The sequence below is a fragment of the Lissotriton helveticus genome, chromosome 9 (assembly GCF_964261635.1).
Source record: "Lissotriton helveticus chromosome 9, aLisHel1.1, whole genome shotgun sequence".
NCBI classification, from domain to species: Eukaryota; Metazoa; Chordata; class Amphibia; order Caudata; family Salamandridae; genus Lissotriton; species Lissotriton helveticus.
The window spans coordinates 145886450-145908684 of NC_136070.1; the positions used below are offsets into that span (position 1 = coordinate 145886450).

The following is a 22235-nucleotide window of genomic DNA, read 5'->3' on the forward strand; positions in this document are numbered from 1 at the left end:
GTTGATAAACAGCCCTACCAAAGTAGCAGGTGCAGGCTCGCCAGATAAAATCCTTTATGTGTCAGCAGGCAAGTAAAGGTCTCAGTGTTGAGACCTTTCATTGACATCCCATCCTCACCGTCAGTGTGGCCCCGTGGGTTAGTGGAGAGACTCAAGAGACATTGAGTCAGAGAAAAGAGGTTTATTCTTTCCATGAAGATCTCATCCAACCACTCTCTCCGCTGTCCAGCTTACTCTCTCTAAGCTTTCCCCTCATTCCACAATGACCTACATACATTCCACTGCCCAAGAATCCATGCTATATACAAATACTTGTTCCCATATATTACAGGCTCCTCTGCAGCACCTGTGATAGCAGCAGCCTAACTACTGATCCTTTAAAAAGTAACTTTCACTAGTTTCTTCAGCTGGTGGTTGTATCAGCAACAGTTTCTGTATGTTCAGCCTAGTTTTCAAAAAAGGTATTTTCAAAGAGACCATACAATAGCCTGTTATCATGTTCAATGTCTGTGTAATATCACTTTCTCAGATGTCATTGTGGTGAAAGGGCACATGAGGGCTATCCCTAAGTATTTGGTGAAATGAGGGCCTCCTATTAATTTCGATATCTCTTGGGTTGTCAAACTTTTAAAAGCTCAAGTATCTCCTTTGGAATAACTGCAGATATTTTAACAAGAGACATTTACATTTTCTAGGTGTTTTTTGAGACAGAACGCCCTTCCTTCTTAATCCTCATATTTTGAATTTCCTAATCTAGACTATTTACTGGTTGGTCACCTTTAATTATTTTAGTTGGGCAGACATTCGCCACTATGGTCAAATTCAAGCGGTTTTGATTCCTAATCAATGAGAGGTTCATCTTCAAACGAGAGACCAGGGAGGGCGACCACAATCCCCTTTGGTACCTTTTTCACGAACTTAAAGCTCATCTACTCGTGGAAATGGGCCAGATAAATTCAATGGGATATGTAGATGATTTTTTAAATTTGTATTGGAAAGCAGAGGAGGAGGAATAGCTGGAGATCATGGTCATAGAGGTATAAGATTATGCACATACTTAACAAACATCGTTCATTTAAAAAAAATATAAAGTAGCCGATAAAGCACTTACGGCCAGGCCCTGGCTGGATTGCACAGTGAAATATTGCAAAGTCCCAACTTTAAGCATACGTTATCTTAGCATCCACTACAGGCTTGAGGACCAACATAACTTCAGCTGCCTGTACCTCAAAATTAACTCAGGGATTTACCTGTAAACCTATTCTCCCGGTATTCTTTAGCTCTATATGGAACATAACTGTTTTCTGCTAACCTTCTTCATTGAATTTTTAATCTGGCTGTATTCATTTTCTGTTGATTATTTACTTGTAGTTTGTGTCTCCTTATATCTTGCTTGCAGTATTCTAAATTACCCATGGACGTCTTATTGTTTGCTGTGTCAAAAAGAGAAGCTCCTCGCATTTGTTTGAACATTGCAAACAAATAATACAGTACAGTGCAATACAATACAGTGCAATACAATACAATGCAATGGAATGCAGTTCAATGCAATACAATAAAATACAGTACAATACGATACAATACGATACAATACAATGCAATGCAACTCAATGCAATAAAATACAATACAGTACAATACAAAATAATACAATGCAATGCAATGCAATACAATACATGTTAGATGGCTGGTATATTTTCCTGGAAAAAGGTGTTTTGAAACCTTGGTGCTGTAGCAAGGAGCAATCACTATGAACACTGAATCAAAAACGTTAAAATAAAAATAGTCAAATGGATGCCTTCAAGATGTTAATTGTGAAACCCACTTTAGTTCAATAACATACAATATAAGCGATGGGGAAGGGAAAGGGAAAAGGAGAAGGAAGGGGAAGGAAAAGAGGAAGCAGAAGGGGAGGGGGAGGGGGAGGAAAAGCGAAAACAAAGGAAAAGAAAGACAAATGGAATCATGCAGCATCCAAGACTCTCATCTCCCATCTTTCCTCTTTCATTCACTTTTGTTCACTTCCCTTTCGCCCCATAAACCAGTCACGGTTCGCACAGGTACGTGCCCCGCCTCACCGTGTTTACCTGTGCGAACCGCTGTTGCCATAAACAAGATACAGAGTATGTTCACTTATTCTCACAGAGGAGTACTCCCTTTTTATCTTCAACAATTCTAAACATAAGTGGACTGTGGGTGTCTTGCTTCTGACGTGCTTTGAAACTGATGAAGTCCAGGGATGTCTACCACCAAGAACCGTCCTTGACAGATCACCTTAAATGAAGGGGCGGAACCCGTTGTCATGTTAAATAATCTATGCATCAGATCTCCCAGCATGGATAAGAGTGATCTTCTCCAATGCCTTTGAATAATTTGCAGACACAGAAGCATGGCGCAAAAACAAGTTTGCTATATTTAGGCTAACTAGACACATTACAACACTCAACATTAAAATATGGATGTCATAATTAGCATAGATTATTATTAATTATTCTCCTTGTAACATGAATTTACAACATGTTGCCTCTGGATCAGCAACCATCTGAGATACTCAGTGCCAGCACTATACCTTATGCGAATATCTACTATAACTGCTACCCCTAGTTGAAATTGACCAGTTGTAAATTGTCTCTCCTGGATCCAGTGGTAGCATCAGGGCATTTGAACATTGTAGCAGTCTATCTGGCCACAGTATGTAAAGAATTATTAGCAAAAGCATCCCTATTGTCCTAGTCTGCACAATCCAGTAAGAAACCCTGTTCCTCCCATTTGTGCATCACCACTGTGATGCCACACCCCACGTCACATGAAAATGTACTGCACTATTCAAACGCCAGGTACCAAACTGCCGCAGTATGTAACGTGTTCTCTATGTACTGCCCACATGCTACCCTTCCATCATCCAGCCACAGGGCCCGTGGCTGCAATGGATAGCCATGGCCGCTGAGGTAGGTAAGCATGCATGTGGTGCTGAAAGAGCCGCCCTCCCATGACTAACCTGAGAGCCAGGTTCTCAGTATAGTGCTGCAGAAGTAGATGGAAGCCCATACTTGGCTCCTCCTCCATGGTACTTCTGTTTTTACTCCTGTGAAGAAACCGAGCGAGCCTCCCACACCAGCATCAATCACCGGACCATGAAGGATGAATTATTCTGTGCCCATGTGCGTGCACTGTAGCACTGCTTCACAGGTTGCTTGTTTCTACAGGCCAGAAGAACAGGCTACTTGTAAAAAGATGCTGTTTTGAATCACTTGAGACAGCTAGCAAACTCATCCAGGTGCAGGCAAAGGCAGAAAACTAGAGTGGACTCTGACATTTCCAGGGTGGGATCATGTTAGCCCATCTGCACTAACAGAAGTCTAAAGCCCTCAATTAACTGGTGAAGTAACAGATTACCCTGCCGGCCAGCCATACTGTTGACAGGTGTCTAGTTTTATAATTGTCTCCCTAGTTCCTTTGTCTACTCTTTGTGGATTTTTACATATACCAGTGGCCGCTCTGGACTCCATTTTGCTCTCAGAACTGAAACATTTAAATCAGGCATATTCCATTTGACGAAACATGTAACTATTGACCTCCTCTACTGAATTTGCAAAATAAACTTAATAAGTCTGGCTGCAGACTAAAATGGCCGACTGCCCGTAGCAGTTGCAGTAGGCCCTGAGGGACCCAGCGACGCCAGCAGCGCTTCTACTGGGCAGAGGAGCCACTCTTTAGCAGCGGGACCTCCCATGCACCATAGAGTCTCCGACCCTTCGCCAGTGGGAGCCGGGGCTCCTTGATTTCGCCGGAACCCGATGGCCTGGCCTAACACGGCCGAGCGTGCAACTGCGCCAGAGGAATATGTTAGGGGGCCACAAACCATTTTCTGCTGTCAGGAGACCGGGCGATGGCCTGCTCTCTCCCCCTCTTCCTGGACTTAGCAACTATTGGCAGACTTTGAGGCTCGGCAGTGGGCCTGCCCACTGAGGCCTGGTGCATTGGCCCTCCACACCCTGGGAAAAGGACTTTTTCATGCCGCCAGGCCCACAGTGGCAAGAGACCTTGGGCCCGCAACCTGCCTGACCCACCTGGGGGCCACTTTGGTGCTTCGGGGACTGGGGACGTTAGCTTTCCCTCCCCCACCATGACTCTTTTTCCTCCCACCGGAGGCCATACCGGGACACTTTGTGCTGCTGAGGGGCCTGGGTTCACCAGTGTGGGTCCCTGGCTGTCAACACTCTTCAAGTGCCACGTGACTTTGCCTGGTGGCCCGCGGCATTGCGCACTACGAGAAGGGGTGACTGCCCACTCCACCATCCATGCCCATCCCCATTGCCCCTCTTGGACATACTTCTCCCCCTCCTCATCGCCTCTAAACTTGTATTCAGTTCTGTTGGGAGACCCCGGCCTCACCCCACTGCATCATTACACCCACACCCGCCTGCCGGGAGAGGACTGAGTGGCAGTGTTGGAGTCCTTGAACCATCACCACGGAATGGCGTTAACACACCTGACCCACATGGGGACTGGCTTGGCCCTCTGGACACTTGACAGACAGGTATCCTGACCCTCTCGCACCATGGGGGGAGCTCAGCCTTACAACACTTTCCCTCTCCGGCGCAGACCAGCCCTTTCTTCACTCCACAGCTGCCACTGTCTGTCCCGTCCACCTGTGGATCTCCTTGGTGCTGTTGGGAGGTGGTGTGCTCCTTCTGCAACTGCACTGTTTTTGATGCCCTCTGACAAAGTGACCAGCCAGCTGCTCTTCAAGGAGATCATCACTCAGTCCCGCCCCGTGTCTGCTCCTGCTGATCTGGCTGCCTCGACGGCTGCAGTCCTACCACCCCAGGATCCCATGATGGACCGAATACTACAGGAAATCATTACTAATCCAAAATGAATGAAATCTGCTCGTATAAAGCAAGTTTGATGTAACCTTTATAACATAGACCATCCTATGGACTATAGTGACACAGAAGAGGAAAATGAGAAAAAGAGGGCGAAAAATACCAATCACCAGGAACATCCGATAGTGCCAAAATACGAAAAGGTAGATATAGTCACTCTCGCATGCTGACTATCGCTAGGGTTACTATGTATTTGTGGCCCGCTTTTATTGCAGACCTTTTTGGTAACATTGGATAAACTGACTCTCTTTTCTTGTTTCTGATCACAATATATATTTGTCTCACATTTTGGCACTATCGGATGTTCCTGGTGATTGGTATTAAACAATATCTATCCAGCTCTCTAGCAGCTAACTAATTATAGGGCTTTTTTCTATTGGGTTTATGGCTTCACACTTTTCTTGATTGCACATCTTTTCTTTTAGAGTTAAAGCTCTTTTCGACCTCTTTTTCTCATTTTCCTCTTCTGTGTCACTATAGGCCATAGTGTGGTCTACGAGCAGATTTCATTCATTTTGGATTAGAATTTTTTATTTTATTTACTGTTGTTTAAACCATCTTGTAGCCTTGAAGAAGTTACTTTGTATTGAAACACGTGTCGGCTGTTTTTCATCGTTGCCAACAGGAAGGCCGTATGATCTTGACCTCCGTGGACTCACTAATGACAACAGAAATTTTGTTAAGAAATATATGCTTATGTGTTGGATCACACCCTGCCTATTGGTGGTGTACATTTGTTTATAATGCTTTCACTTGATATTAAATGATATTATGTAGCAGTTTAATTGCATGGATTGGTTTCCTGTTAGTAATCATGTTTTTTGCTGAATTCTAACTGTGTCACACTATATGACAACAGTGAGATATTTAATAAATGCCGAGGTGCAGTGGTTTTGTTAAGCTTTGCACTGGAGCTCTTAGGAACCCCTGTGTGGTGACATCTGTGGTAGTGGGGTGTCTTTATTTGAATAACTTGAGGGGCACCAATATTACTAGGATCTACTGAGAAATTGAAACAATCTACTGTCTATTATTGATGTGCAAACTTGTTGAAGCCATCACTACCTTTTATGTTTTGTTGAGGCCTGCCGGGGTTGCCCGGGTCCTGGCGTTGCACCCTCTTCTTCTTCTCCTTGACTCAGGTCTTGCTTGCAGCCCCGCATCTGCATTGACCGTCATTCATCCACATTCTGTGCTTGCTCCCTTGTCTGCTCCCTCCCATGGTCCAGTTCTGCACTAGCTTCCCATGCTCCCTTTCTTTGTATTTTCTCCTTTCTTTTCTTTTCTTTTCGTTTCTTCCCTTTCTTTTCTTTCTTCTCTTGCTTTCCTTTAGTTTTTTCCATTCCCCCCTCTTCCTCTGCTTTTTCCCACCCTCTTTCTTTACCCCTTCTCAGCCCATATCCTGCTTATCTCCTATCCTCTCTTGTTTGAACCCACTTTCTTTCTTCCCCCTCACACCCCCATCTGCCTCACGTCCTCTGCTCCACCCCACTTTAACCCTTCCCCCCTATGACCCTGGCTCGCCCATCCTCCCTCGACTGCTCCGGGCCCGGACCCGCCTGTTGCACTGTTTATGTATCATAGAAGCCCTTGTATTTTCTGTCGGCTAGTGCAGCCGGTCTGGAGCATTGCATGGCCTGTTGTACCCTGTTACTGTCCCCCTTTCCCTTGCAAACTTTGAATAAAGAATTACGAAACAAAAAAAGGAGCACTTGTAATCTCTACATTTTGGACAACTATGTAAAAATAAATTGAATTACCAGGCTGTCTTTGAGTTCCAAGTTCCTTATTTTATTTTCTATTTTATCTCAATTTATTACATAATGCAAACCATTCACTGAGTGCATCAGAGCACTGTGCAGATGTTGTATATTAAGGAAAATAATAACATTGCATTATTAAATACAATTGTAGACCCTGTTTCAAACATGCAACAAAATAAAGCATCCAAGAAAGTGAAGAATTGAATAATAATTACAAACAATAAAACCTTTAGCTGTCCTTTATACTCTTGTGTTTCCAACTAATCCTGGTCTCAACTGGAAGAGGAATCTAGATTGATAATGCTTGATCTTAGACTGCTTAACTAGCCATTTTCACCTTTTTTAGATCTTGTAAAATCCAGTCGGTAGGTATCTGCCACTCAACTGGTAATAATGCCCCTTGCATGTTCTCTTTCTCTTAGGGTGAACGAGGAGCTGTTCTCTGCTGAGATTGGCCAGGTGGACGAACCGTTCCAGATCGCTCTTGTGTATTCAGCGTGCGCAGATGAGAACAAGAAGAGCGTTTTGGCTTTAAATTCCCTGCGACTAGGAGACTGCTTCAGGGGTAGGTTTTTAAATCTTAAATGAGTGTATTTGAACTATAGGCAGTCCCCTGCCTCATAAACAAGCATACATACAGAATTCAGCATCAAGTCTTCTGTTGACCAGCATCCTGCAGTATTTCCTTCTTCCCATTTTTGGAGAAAGATGCTTGCAGCAAGCTCACCAGCCTATTAAATTACCAAGACATTCCTATCCCTTCTGGCCAATAGTGGGGGATGTTCCTTTGTTGGCTGCATCTTTGTGTTAGGCTGGCATTTTCTGATTAGAGGCATAGCTATGCCACTACCCGTGCAAAGGATCTATCAGGTGAGATCTATCCTATTTCATGCCTTTTTACCATTGTAAATGTCAGGCTTCTATGAATAGAACCCGTGGTCCCCTGAAGAAGGATTGTAAGGCAAAAAGTTTTGGAAAGGGACACAGAAAGAAGGAATGAATTAGGAAGGCAAATTAATGTTTTATGGTGTGATCATTATTGAAAATAAAGGAATATTTTAAAAACACATCATTGATTGAAGCAAGATAATTTTGGCATTGAATGGCAAAAAATAGAAAGTAAGAAATGAGTGCCAACTGGCACCTACAATATAGTACGAAAGGAGCGTGACACAAATCCAGATGTCCAGAGTGCATTATGTAACACTTTAACAAGTTTGAAAAACAGTCGACCTTACCAACACGCCCACACAACCTTTGTTTAATTGATTGAAAACAAAGAGTACCAAACACAAGTTTCACATTCAAGTGTCTTAACCTTGTGGAAAAAGACCTAACCACAGAGCATCCATGGATAATTTAATTATAGGTGTGCCTACTGTTTCTCCCCCTCAATCGCGCCTCTTAGATATATCTGCCAGTCACTAGCTCAATTGTACCTGGGAGAGAAATCTTTATATTTTTCTGATCCCCCAACTCCTGTACTATGCATCTGTGGCCCTGTGGACCTGCGGGGGCATCTTATTTTCTGCCTTTAACACTTTACAACACACAACAATAACCACAGCATATATTCTGTACCATAGCCTCTATTCTACGCACTATCATGCAATCAGATTCCAGGACCTTCGAAGAGAAACCTCCTGCATCACTCCCTTCTACAATTTAAGCAACAGATTACATCATCTTCCAATACCTTAGCAAACACTTTTTTAAATGGATGTTACCCTTCCCTCAACATTATCTCTTTGGTTTGACTTAAACATCTTCATAATGCTATCGTTACTCTATCCTTTTCTGCCCATCAGATACACCTAGATCTCTTTGTATCCACAGGGTTTGTGATTTCTTTGAGGCTCAGTCCATATGTTGTGACTATCTGTGGCCTCCATTCTCTATGGCCTGCCAAGGAGTAGCAGGAAATCACATGACCCAACTTAGGGATTCTTCCCTACCTCCTTGGAAGCTCTCATTTTATTCACCAGTTGGCACAGGCCCTTCCCTCTCATATGCAAATAATATGGGAGAAAGCCTGTAAAGTTGCCAGTTGGTTTTGTAACATGCATCCATAACTTATTTGGCCAGGGCATCTCTGGCATGACCCTCACTTTTAGGTTAATACTGACCCCTTTTAAAAAAGAAGGTTGTATTTGTAACAGAGGGACATCTGACCGGGAAAAGGAGTCTGGAAGTGGTTGTTTTACACAAGGCTGTGAACAATCCAAGGACCCTGGAACAAGTGCCTCTACAGGGGCCTGAAGTAGAAGATTGGGAAGTTTCTCTGTCCGGTGTATAGAGAAGAGAAGTCCACTGATCAGGCCGATAAAGAGCAAGGTCGAGTTAAATGATGCCTGCATGGATGTCATCTTAATGAAGCCAGCCAGCCAGCCAATAGGCATAAGGTCCTTGCGGACCAAATGGCTAGGACCAAATTGAAGCCATCTTCTTTGCAAGAGAGTGGAGGATGGATTGAGGACATTCCTGATCTATGATTAGGTGTGGCCTACTTATACTTTTTCCACCCCCAATGAGAGCATGGTGGATTTCACCTTTCAGCCTAAAACTTAGGGAAGTGTTCTTTTAGCTAAGAGTAGTCACCCTAATTCCAGAATCGTTTGACTCATCTCTTTAATCCTTACTGTTCTAAGGATACTGTGGAGGCTCAACTGGATCTTGCCTTAGGGAAAGTTCTTCGGCTTTCCAAATCCCCTTTTTCCTGTTGATGTGAATCCTAGTCTTTTTAAACCCACTGAATGGGCTCTGCACACGGGGCAGCTGAGAAAATAGGATCAAGAGCTGATGTACGTTATACACTGCACAGGAGCTAATAAAAACAATTGATAAGAACCTGAGACATTGCATCATCATATCTGGCACTTTTTTCCTTTGATTATGGAATTATTAGCCACAGCATAGGAGCTATGTCCTAAAGGTTTCTGAGAACTCACAAACCTTCCCTATGAAAAATGACAAGTGAAGTGTAGCACCTTGCCACATAAGCACTATAAAATCAATTGGAGACATTATTTTTATTAGGTTAGCACAGTTAATTAACACAATTGCAATACAAATGTCTATGTAGCATCTTTACCACATTAAAAACAAAGCTAAGTAAACCATTAAATTCATAACACATGTTTCTGAATAGGCGATCTTGTACTGTGAGCATAACAGTAATTATGAGCTTCAAAATCAAGGATTATATGAGCCGTATGGCTCAGTTTGGAGAAGAGACACTAGGACAAAGAACAAAAGTAGTCTGTGATGAGTTTTTGGGAAGGAAGGGCCGGTTGGGAGAAGACAGAAGAGGGAGTGAGCAAGTTTTCCAAGATTCTCCCATATTTTCCAGACTTTGCGAGTGTTTGAATATCTGTGCAAGTAAAACAGAGAGCAGATGCCTCCCAACATGTGTTGATGCCCCTTTTTAGATATAATGGGTTTAGGAGAAGTCTTCTAGGAGAGTCTAGGGAGGGACAACAGCACAGAAGATGCAGCCATGATTCATACCTGTAATTGCACAGTCTACAAGCCCCCTCCTCACCAGTTGGAGCCCATCGGTTGAAGAGAGTGGAGCGCAGACCCAGAAGACGAATAAACATTATATTGTTGTGGGCCACTGCGTTCAAACTATCAAAAAGGTATTGTTGCAGTACCCCAGGGAGGTATGAATCATTCAAGGGGAGTAAGATAGTTGACGTTTAAAAACCTGTGTGTCCACCTGGAAGGAGATTTATCTTGCCTGCTTATTGATTACCCATTTCCAGACTGTGTATGCAATAGAGTCTGCAGTTAGTGATGTTTCGTCGATATGTAGCGTTCTTATGGCTTTTACAATTTGGCGATTCCATGGGTTCTCAAAGCTGCCAAGGGTTACTTTTAACTGGGCTTTAAGCATATTATCAGCGGCTTTTAGTACCCTTATGTAGTACTTCAGGGTGTCAGCCTCACAGGAAATGGATTGTCTTTGGAGACCCAGCTCCTGTGGTAGTCTTGCCCTGTGAATATAATTCGGAAGATGGAAGACTTTTTTATAAGTGGTAACCTGGGCGTGGTTGAGACTGGCCGAGCATGCTTCAGAAAAGGTTTGGTGGCCATACCTTAGGGCAGGAGGAAGGGTAGCTTTGATCACCTTCAGTATGGATTTGGCGGAGGGACTGCTCAGGGGCTGGTTGAGTCAAGCCAGGCTGTATGTTGCTGCTCCAGCTCTCTTTTTCAGGGCAGCTAAGTGGATTGATGGTCTAGAAGAAGCGGTAAACCAAACCCCCAGGTAGTTGTATTTTGATGTTGTTTTAATCTTTGCGGGCCCAATGTTCCACGATAGAATTTTCTTTTTCTTGCAATGGACGAAAATGAATACCTTGGTCTTATCCTGGTTAATTTTAAGAGCATTACCTGTGTTGTATTTGTTGAGATTACACAAGGTTCTTTGGAGGCCAGACTTGGTCTGGTCCATTATGACAATATCGTCAGCATACTGCAGAATGTGAAAACTTGTTTTTGCGGGCCCAGTTTTGGCGGAAGGAGGCTGCTTTTCTCCAGGAATCTCCCCAGGTCAGCGGTGTATAGGTTGAACAAGAGGGGAGCAAGAACACATCCTTGCTTTAGGCTGTCTGAAGTTAGAATTTTTGCGTAGACTGTCGTAGGACCAGTTCTGACTCACACCTATGTGTTCTTATGCAAGGAGATAAGGGCTCTGAGCAGGCTCCGTGGGATCCCCAATTGTCTAATTTCCTCCATAGAGTTCTACAAGACACTTTATCGAATCCGGCACTGTAGTCTATGAAGCAGCAATACAGGGGTAGCTGATTTTTTTGCACTGCTTGTTGACTCAGAATGACTAGGGCGGTGATGTTGTCAATTGTAGAGGCCGAAGCTCGGAACCCAGTTTGAAAGAATGGTAAAATGTTATTTTCCGTAACCCATTTTTCTAGTGACTTGAGAAGACACCGAGCATAGACCTTGACCTCAAGATCTAATAGGGCTATAAATCAGTAATTAGCTGGAAGGAAAGGATCTCCTTTTTTAAGAATTGGACATAAAGATCGAGCCTTTCCATGAATCTGGTATCTGAAAGGTAGTAAACGCATAGTTGTATATGGGAAGTAATAGCTTAGCCCATTCTTCCGACGCACATTTGAATACAGCAGATGGAAGGCCGTTAGGGCCTGGAGCACAATCGTTTTTCATGGATTTCAGAAACTTGGAGACCTGGGCCGGGGTAGCCAGCTCATGGTTTCTATCACCGTAGTGTCAGCAGGATCTCTTCTTACGACCTCAGCGAGCTCCGGGATAACACAGCAGTATTGTTGAGTCACATACTGAGACCAGACTTCTTCAGGAACCCCGTTCCCCCTGCTCTTGTTGGAGGAGCAAAGTTTGTTTATGTAGTTCCAAAAGTGAGTCTGTTTTTTTCCTTTAACAGAGCAAATATTTGTAGCCAGTCCTTCTGTTCTGTTTGTTTTTTAGCTTCCCATGTTGATTTTTTTGTAGGCTTTACGTAATAAAACCATATTATTGGCAGTAAGCTCTGTACCTTTGGATTTATGCAAGCCCACGGCCCTCATTAGGGCTCTTCTTTGGGTGAATAAAACCGGTTTGGAAATCTGCCGGTGGGGAGGCCTATGGAATCTGTGATGAACCTCAAGGCCTGCTAGGCGGTCTCTTAATTTAGTAATGGATGAGTCCCACCTATGATGATGGCCTGTGGGGGAGTATTGAATGAAATTTTGAATTATTTCTATGAGCCAAGTGCCCACCTTATCGGCACCTAAAAAGTCCCATTTGATTCTTCTGACTGGAATGTGGAGTTCGCTCTGCATTGAATGCCCCACTTAAGTTACTTCGGCAGCAACTGGAACTTGCAAGTCCATTATTACAGTCATAGGGTTATGATAGCTCTCTGAATGAGTGGGGAACTCAATTTTAACTAACTTACTTGCCAGAGAGTATGATAAAAAAAATATAATCAATGGTCGAGAGATTCTTAAATGTTGCAGATAGATGGACGCTGGGATCCTGGGCCAATGTAATTTGCTTCGCAGAATATAGATTGTAATTGGTTAAGAAAGTGTTCATGGCTTCTTGCGCTTTGGTTTTGGTGACTAAATGAAAGTTGAGTCCCAGCTCTCTGATGTTAAAATCACTGAATAACAAAACTTCTGCAGAAGCGAACTCAAGTAGGAGCTCTTCCAGATGCTTTATCAAAAGAGCAGTTGCCAGTGATTTTGATATTTTAACTGTGTTGTGGTAGCAGTTGATTAAAAGCAAAGGGAAGGCCCTGGTTGAAGTTAAAAGACCTGTAATTAGTAAAATTTGCCCAGCCAAGGGGTTCCGATAGAGTATGCAGTATGCAACATATCCTGCAGGTATGTTTAATGAAAATGGAGAGGCCCCCAGAAGGTCTGCCATAAGTATTAGGTCGGGATGCTGGGTGGAAGAATTCATAATAGCCGCGGAGAGCTGATGGAGACAGATACCAAGTCTCTTGAAAGCAGATGAAATCACTTTTGTTCAAATAGTCCACTGCTGATTTGGATGAAAGGGTTGACTTTAACCCGGCAGCGTTCCAAGGGGAAATGGTCAGTTTAGAATCCGACCGCTTAACTGGGCCATTAGGAGGAATACTGCTGGGGGCAGAGGACTGGAGGCTCTCGATGGAAATGCCCATGGCGGCTGTGAATATTGTGGGGGACAGAAAAGATTGATTTACAGCTCACCAAACAATGGTTGTTCTTATATGAAATGTTAATGAAGTTATCCGCTTTTGATGCATCTGGCAGCCAGTTGTGGGCTGCACCCCATGACCCTTTCAGGACGCTTGTGTAAGAACTCGAAGGTTCTTCCTGAAGAAGTGCATGGGGATATTTTTGTTGGGAGGCAACCCAGAGTTCTATCACCCAGTCTTTGAAGAAACTAGCTTCCCCAAGAATGTAATCCCTTAGGGATTCTCGTGACCATGTAGTAACAGTTGCTTCCGAAGCCCCTTTGATTGGTATTGAGGCAAACTTGACTGCTATGAGATCAGAAGAGGTAATCCCAGTGAGCACCGGGACGTGCTTGAATATGCAAAGAAGGTTGTTCCTGTTAAGAATGTCATGTGGGCCCTTGTGAGCAAAGTGAGGGAAAAAAACAAGTTCTACATCTTTTTCAGGACCTTGATAATTCTGTCTCCCAACTGTATCGGAAGGAACCAGAGGGGCCTTAAAAAGTAGAGGCGTAACATCAGATAGACAATTGGAGACATAGCCAAGCCTCAAAAGGTGCAAGAAACGTCTACTTAGTTTTCTTGTTCTTTATTTTAATACCTTACAGTTTCCAAATGTAAGTAAAAGCCTGTGTTTTACTAAAGACCTATCACTTACCTGAAAATGTATTTCCACGATCAGTTGCTTGATACCCATGATTTAGGTGCTGTAAAACTCCCTTAGATTTGGACAGTGTTGATTTGTGCACGTGGGTGTAGGTGATGGGAACCAGTACCGTTTTGGGGGACTAGATGGGACATTTTGTTCACCACTACACTTTAACCAAGAGGCAGAGGGATACATGCAGAAAATTGGGGACAAAGGAAGAAGTAAAGGGTAGAAAAATGGTGAAAGGGAAGACAGCAGGGATAGAAAAGAACCTGAAAGAGTGAAGTGCATTGCTGAGATAAAACGGGGGGGGAGGAGGGCGCCAGAGGCGGAATCAAAGTAAGCATCCTATGGATTTGGTGGCCCTGGTGGTGGGTTCTGAAAAATAGATGTGTGCCCCACAATTATATGCATATAGGTTTTCTTACAAATTTAGGGGCCAATTAGGATGGCGGACGGACCTGCGTCCGTCCGCCACCCCAGAGGTGGAGGGACCGTCCACAGGGGCAGCGGCGGTCCCTCCGTACAAATTAGGATGTGACCGCCACCCTGGTGGTCACATCCTGTATGTTTAACATTGCGGTGGGTGCTGCTTGAAGCAGCGCCCGTCGCAATGTTAAAACTGCATGTTTTACATTTACATGCACAAAGCGGTAGGCACCGCGCGGTGCCTGCTGCTTTGTGCATGTAAATGTTGGGGGGTACCATAGGTACCCCCCATGTGCACCAGACACCCTGGGGGCCCACAACGGGCCCCCAAACACCAATGTCCACATGCTTTTCCACGGCGGAAAAGCCGCCGCGTAAAAGCATGTGTCCGTGCACATCCTAATTTGGCTGACGGTGTCTTGCAGACATCGTCACCAAATAGTCCTCCACACCCCGCGGATCAGCGGCGGATGGACCAGCCGTCCGCCGCTGGTCCCACCGACATCCTAATCTGGCGGTGGGTGTTGTCTGTGGCCGCGGCGGTTAATCCGCATCCTCCAGGCCGGCGGTGGCTTCCGCCGGCCCGGGGGATGCGGATTAACCGCCATCCTAATCGGCCCCTTAGTACTGGAATTGGATTACTGTGCCATATTGCATCTCAGCCCCTAACCTACCACCACATTCTAGAACAGTGGTTCTTAACCTGTGGTCCGAGGACCCCTGCGGGTCCGCAAAGCCTACTCTGGGAGTCCACGCCTGCTTAGAAAATTAACAGATTGAAAAAGTGTATATAAACAAAGAAGACGAATGTGCAATTGAAATTTTTAAAACATTTTGTAATTGTGAAGGAATTTGAAATTGGAGGCTAAAAATGTATTAGTATCCTCCGATTGATTTGTGGGAACAGTGCAAGTGCAACAAAAAGAATATAGTATGGGCGATGAATAGACTCAACTGAATTTAAAAAGCTCCATCTATTTTTTGTGTATTGTTTTGCGGTTCAAATAATTGAAAATGCTGAGGCCGGGTCCCCCGGTTTCCAGTAATGGCACAGTGGGGTCCCCAGATTCCAATAGTGATTCTTTTGGGTTCCCCGGGTTCCAGTAATGATTACGTGGGGGTCCCCAGAAGTCAAAAAGTTAAGATTCACTGTTCTATAATAGGTCTACTGCTGAACTTGCTACCCTTGTAGAGTCACATGTGCAAGATGAGTTAGTCATTCAATTGGAGTACAGCAGTGCCAGATGCAGTTTGCACCCACAAGTAAACAATAACTCCAACCATGCATACTGACATTAATCAATTATTACCCCTGGCCTGGAGAAAATGCCTCAGACCTTGGCTATACCTAGTATATTCTGTATCCCTTCTCTCTTCCCCCCATGTAATTTAGGGGATGCCAGGGGTCGCAGTTGTGGAGAATCGAAGCCTGATCTGTTACAGCGACTGCTGTTCCTAATCTTTGTGAATTCCAGCCAAAGCTGTGTCTTTCCATGTGGTGCTGCGACTGGCATCGGGGGCATTAACTGGACCTTAGGGATTCTATTTGGGCAGCATGGGTTGGTCATCTCGCAAATGATTGCTGTCCCACGGTATGTGATAGCTCCATCCCTGATATGATTGCAGCCCTCTGTTATTTTCTTGTAACACCCTACTTTTAATGTTGCTTTTATGACACTTTTTTTCTCAAACTATGATTATGTCTCTACCCATGCTGTTATCAGTATCAAAAGACATGTGACATCACTTTCTGTCATGCTACTTTGGGTGAAGTTATCTGATATCACGTCCTATGATGACTTCACAAGTCAGAAGACATATATCCCTGGCAATCTGGCGAATCGACTCCCATGCCTAGATTATGTTTCATGCTTATCTAAACTACCAATTAATAAACAGATGGCAAACAGTTGTAACCCAAAAATTGGCTTTTAGGGCTCTTCTCTAACTGCACACTGATAATCCTCGTGAACCAAGAGAGGAGCTTCTTGTGAGCCAGAAAAAGTAAGGACTTCAGTTTAGCAGCTTCTTCCCTCATGGTTCTGTATTGTTTTATTTTCTATATCAGATGAAGAAAATGATGACCCTTCCATGTGCCCCCAGGATTCTTCTTTCTCCTGCACCTATGGGGGCTGTATCAGTCGTGTGCAGGAGTGCGACTTTCATCCCGATTGTCCACGTGGAGAAGATGAAGGCGAAATCTGTGGTAAGCATGCAATCTGGGTTCTATTCATGGCACATCTTTGTCTCCTAGCTGCATTTTATAAAGTTTGTATTGTGTACTGATTCACATCCAATAATCTTTTAAACAACACATTGTTCATGGTAGGTACGGTCACAAGAGGCACCTGAATCAATGTCACATACGGTTCGACAATACAGGGGGGGTTGGAGATTAAAGGATCTGAAAGGCTTCCAGACAGCCTGGTTTCATTGGTTCAAGAGCTACAAGTCCAAGGAAGGACCCACAGTACAGAGGATAGTAAAGAAATTTATATGAAATCATGTTGCTCCTGATTAGGCTGGTGAGAATCCGCTTGCAATTTGTCCGGGCTCTATTTTTCCCAATCAGGTGGCAGGGTTCAGGTTTAAGAGCAGCCTTAGTGGCTATTCAGCCTTTCTAAAAAGAAAAAAACACATGGCCACATTTTTATAGCAAAGTTCTCAAATGTATATATATTGTGTCTTTCTTATTGGCAAGTCGAATGGCTCATTCACTGTTGAGATCTGTGTTTGACCCCATGGTCACATCCATTCAGATTTCATCATCCTGAGGTTGTTAAAATAAGTGCCAAAGAGTTCAGTAACAATATACAGCTGTTATTTGAGGCCAAAGAACCCACACATGAATGAGTGCTTTACAAAGGCATGTGTAATGCTATAATGCTCCCCCAATCCATTGGTAGCGATATGATGTACCAGACAATAATGACAGCTTTAGTCTGAAGCTTGTGTAGCAATATATAGTAAATTTGCTTAAACTAAGGGTCTTATTATGAGTCTGACAGTCCATTGACTGACAGGCTCTCATGGGCACAGTGGTGGTGGTCTAGCCACCGCCAAACAAGCAATCCGACCACCGCATTATACGGTTGGTGGTCGGACCACCATTTGACTGCTGCAACCACCAGGGAACTGTGTTCACTGGTGGTGGTGCGGCAGTAGGGGCTCAGAATGTGCTGGTGGTGCTGCTGCGGCACCACCATGCATATTTAGAGTTTCCTGACCACCAGCCTTACATGGCGATCAGCACAGGCATGTTGTAGCTGGTGGTGGGGAAATAACGGGGACCCTACATGGCCCCCCTTGCCCCATGCAGGTGCAGGCAGATGTGCAAGCACCCCCCAGTTCCAGCATAGCATTGACTTTAAAGTCCATGCTGTGCTGAAATGTGCACCACAGCAGGACTGCCACGTTACCCGCCCACCAGACAAAGATTTGTATCATAATCTGGCGGGCAGTGTTTGGGTTTGGCGATGTGGGAGTGGGTGGTGGTGAACCACCCCGCTTCTGCACAGCCAAAGTTCTAATGAGGCCCAAAGCCATTTACAAAGTCCATATTTTTCAATAACCCATTTATGAATTGTTTTGGGTTCTGTTCTTACTTTTTTGTAATTATGAAATTGAAATTTTGTTTTTATCTTCCTGTCATTCCACATGAGAGATATTTTATGGTGGGTGTTGTACCAAATATATTGAGTTAGAAATATCATGTTACGATAAAATCATTGCCTTTATATCATGAGATCCAAAATATCGTCATCTGGAATATTGAAGGTAAGAATATAATTTTTTTGTGTTTTATGTAATACTGTTGTTACAAACACTATTGTATGAAAAAATAGATGTATGTAATTTCATTTTTCTTTCTTCTTATTTGTAGGAATGTAAATGTTATTTTTTTATAAAACTGTTTAAATAATTTAGGAGTGGGATTTTTTTAGCAGGAATATTGGGTAGTTCGTTTTTTAGAAATGCTTTTATTGTATTTTAGAAGTTAAATGTAATTTAGTTTGTGTAATTTTAAAGTTGCTCATTTGTTTTGTTGGAGGTGGGATGTAGGGTTTGCATTTTTTACATTTTACAGAAATATAGTTGGCAATATATTATTTTCTTTACATTTGTGCTCAATATTTTGTTCCGAATTATGTTTTCAAAAGTTTTAATGTGTATGAATATCATTTTTTACAATGTAGATATTTACAAATTTGTAAACAGTTTGCTAGAAATATTTTGTATTACAAATTTACACTTGTTTAATGAAATGTTGGTCATTTTATAAGCTTTTGTGTGTTGTTTTAATTTTGGTGTTAATTTATTTAATTTTTTTTATTTTAATAATATATTTAAATGTTCATGTTTACATTCTAGGCAATTTTTACAAATGTAACATTTTTAAAGCTACATAATAAGCAATACATATATATATATATATATATATATATATATATATATATATATATATTCACTGAAAAAACCATAGGTTATAGACCATATATAGTTAGGAATTAGCATTTAAAAAACCTTATTTTACTCACACAAAACCATTGAAATTCCATATATAGTTAGTTGCACTAACTATATATCGCGCACCCGCAATCCACTGCTGATGATGTCACATATTACATCATTCATGACATGGTCAGTGACATCACTGATGACATCACTGATGACATCTCAAATGACATCACTGATGACATCACTGATGACATCATCCAGTGACTGTGTGTTTCTGTAAAGTTTAAATATGTTTTACATATTGAAGAATGAGTAGATGTAGAAGTGTCTGGATGAAGGATTTAGTAGGTGCGTGACTGACTGTATGAGTGAGTGATTAAATGTGTCTCACTGAGTGCATGGGTTAGTGACTAAACTGTCTTAATTTGTGCATCATTATGTCTGTTGTTCTGTAAACTGCTGCATGTGTTGATCAGTAGCTATATGAGTAACTATATGGGTTATTGATTGATTGCCCAAATATTTGTATGGGAGACTGAGTGTGTGTGTGGCTGGCTGGGAGGTGTGTGACTCTGTGCAGATCAATGTGTACTTGTATCAATGATTGTATAAGAGAGTAATTATGTGTTAGTATATGTTTCAAAATGTAAGGTGCTCTATGTTTAACTGTATAGATTAGAAAATGGAAGTGTGATTGATTCTTTACAGGACTGACTAGGTGTGTGAGTAACTCCATGGATGAGTGACAGAGTGTGAGAGTCTGTATAGGTGTATGAGTGCATATGATAGTGTTGTAAAGATGAGTGATTGTATGTATGAATGATTGTATGGGTAAATGAGTGAATGTGTGTGTAAACATAGGAATCACTGAGTGCGTATGTAGTAACTAGTATTGGTGTGTCAATGGTTTCAAAAATTATACTCTGTATTTAACACTGGGTGTAACAGAGGTTATATTAAAGTGTGAAGAGATGCATTGTATTGTCACATGAATGATATCATCAGTGATGTGGTCATTGATGTCAAATGAGATGTCATCAGTGATGTCATCAGTGATGTCATTTGAGATGTCATCAGTGATGTCATCAGTGATGTCACTGACCATGTCATGAATGATGTAATATGTGACATCATCAGCAGTGGATTGCGGGTGCGCGATATATAGTTAGTGCAACTAACTATATATGGAATTTCAATGGTTTTGTGTGAGTAAAATAAGGTTTTTTAAATGCTAATTCCTAACTATATATGGTCTATAACCTATGGTTTTTTCAGTGAATTTTCAAGGTTTTGTAAATGCTAATTCCTAACTATATATGGTCTATAACCTATGGTTTTTTCAGTGAATTTTCAAGGTTTTGTAAATGCTAATTCCTAACTATATATGGTCTATAACCTATGGTTTTTTCAGTGAATTTCAATGGTTTTTTAATAGCAAATATCATAAGCTGTCGAATGTCAAGTACGTGGTAAGAATTTTTTTTTTCGTGTTTATGCACACTGATCTGCTTTGATTGCTGCCCCCCACCCCTCATTTCTATTAGGAGTACTCTCTCTTTGCAGATAGTGAAGGGTAGTTAACGCAGCCCTTTCCCCCTTTGTAATCCGTCGTGCCTGCTTCTCTCTCCATTTGATTGATTGTTCTCTTTGGTTCATTCTCTATTTACAAACAAGCACAGAGTCGCAATACTCTGTTTAGTCTTTGCAGATAGCGAAAAATCGTGTAAAAAAACAAAAGGAATCGAGCAAAATCAGTAGACCACTAATGGGATCTCTTTTGACCTCGCTAAAATAGAAACATTAGGAACAACCTGTTGAAAATAGCAATGCGTATGTATATAAGCGGCGTTCATTTGTGTTCACAGTACCCCTTGTTGATTGTTTCAATCGAGCATTGAATTGTTCGAAGTTAATTCTCTTAACGATCTTCTCTACCTGCAAACGAGGAAGAATAGGAATATTCTATCTCCCTTTGCAGATAGTGAAGGGTAGGTAACGCAAGCCTTTAACACGTCGTACCTATTTCATTCCTCATTGATTGATTGATTGTCCGAACATTGACTGTTTGGGAATTAGTTCTTTTTGGAGGTACTCCCTGTTTGCAAATAAACGTAGGAAAATCTTTGCAAGTAGTGAAAGGGTACGTAATGCGGACCGTTCTCCCCCGTTGTAATCTGTCATGCCTATCTACTCCCCACTGATTGATGCACCTTTTTCACCCGGACCATTTACTAGAGATACGTCATCTGGCCCGACCAGAGAGCACCCCTAGTGAAAAGGACATATGCAATAATAACGAAGTGATCACTGTATCCTGTTAACAGAAACTTTACCATGAAACAACCTGGAAAGAAAAAAATAGGAAAACGAAAATCAGTAGGCCACTGATGAACATGAACTTTTATTAAACAACGAACAAAGAAACGATAACATAACGTAATGATAAAACCTATTAATGTCCTAGAAACAAGAAAACGTTAAAATATGCCAGTGGTGAGAGACCACAAAAACAGTAAGAGAAACCAAATCACCCCTCGCTGTCCCACCGCCTGCCACGCCAAAAAAATCGATAGACTAGGGAAAATGCAAGTCAGTAGAACATCCACCCCCACTCTGGAAACTTCCAAGGTGGGGCAGGGTTCCGGCTACGCCCAGCCGGGAGCAGCCCATATAAGGCAGGTCCTGCTGCCACGCCTCGGCCAGGAGATCCTAACGTAGGGTGTAGCCGGAGGAGAGGCCGAGACCAGCGGGACCCGGCCAGGGGATTGCCTTTACAACGCTGAACAGTTGCAGGGGGGGGGAATGTCTCCTCGACCCTCCCCTCTCTCTCCCAGTCCGGCCGCGGTGGCCCTTGAGAGTTGCAGGTAGTCCCGCCACATGCTCTTCCGGTCCGACCACCAACGGTCGGGGGGCCGAGGCCGACGGGATCCGGCTGCAGCCGATAAACCAAGAAACCCGTTCATGGGGCCAGAGCCAGGGGCGTCCGGCCGACATCCACCGGAAGCCCGGCCCGAAGACGGACGGGACACTTCTTTCTTTTATAATGGCTGCGACAACACTGGGGGGGGATGTCTTGCACATGCCTCCGACCCCCCCCTCGTCCTCATCGCCTGGTCCGGCCATAACAAATCTCAAGCGAGACGCCGTGGGGTGCACTGGGAGGGAGAGACGGTGCGAACAGGCCTCTCCCGCCTCCCCAGGTGGAGACTTCCCAGCTGCACCCTCAGCGCTCCAGGCGGTGGCATCCTAACAACTACAGTGCTGCACAGTTTCGGAACTACCTAGATAACGGTTCTTCCACTGTGGCCATGCTGCAACGTCTCGCCCGGCAGGGTGGAGCCCGTCC

The 22235-nt window shown here is 43.2% G+C and overlaps 1 protein-coding gene across 1 annotated transcript in view; it reads left to right on the plus strand.

Moving 5' to 3' along the window:
- The window catches only part of LTK (leukocyte receptor tyrosine kinase), a 678246-nt gene that overhangs the window by 458846 nt on the left and 197165 nt on the right, over positions 1 to 22235 (plus strand). Inside the window, exons 5-6 of the mRNA XM_078662014.1 lie at positions 7073 to 7215; positions 16500 to 16637. Of these exons, the coding sequence (XP_078518140.1) occupies positions 7073 to 7215; positions 16500 to 16637 (281 nt within the window). The remainder of the gene's footprint in view (positions 1 to 7072; positions 7216 to 16499; positions 16638 to 22235) is intronic.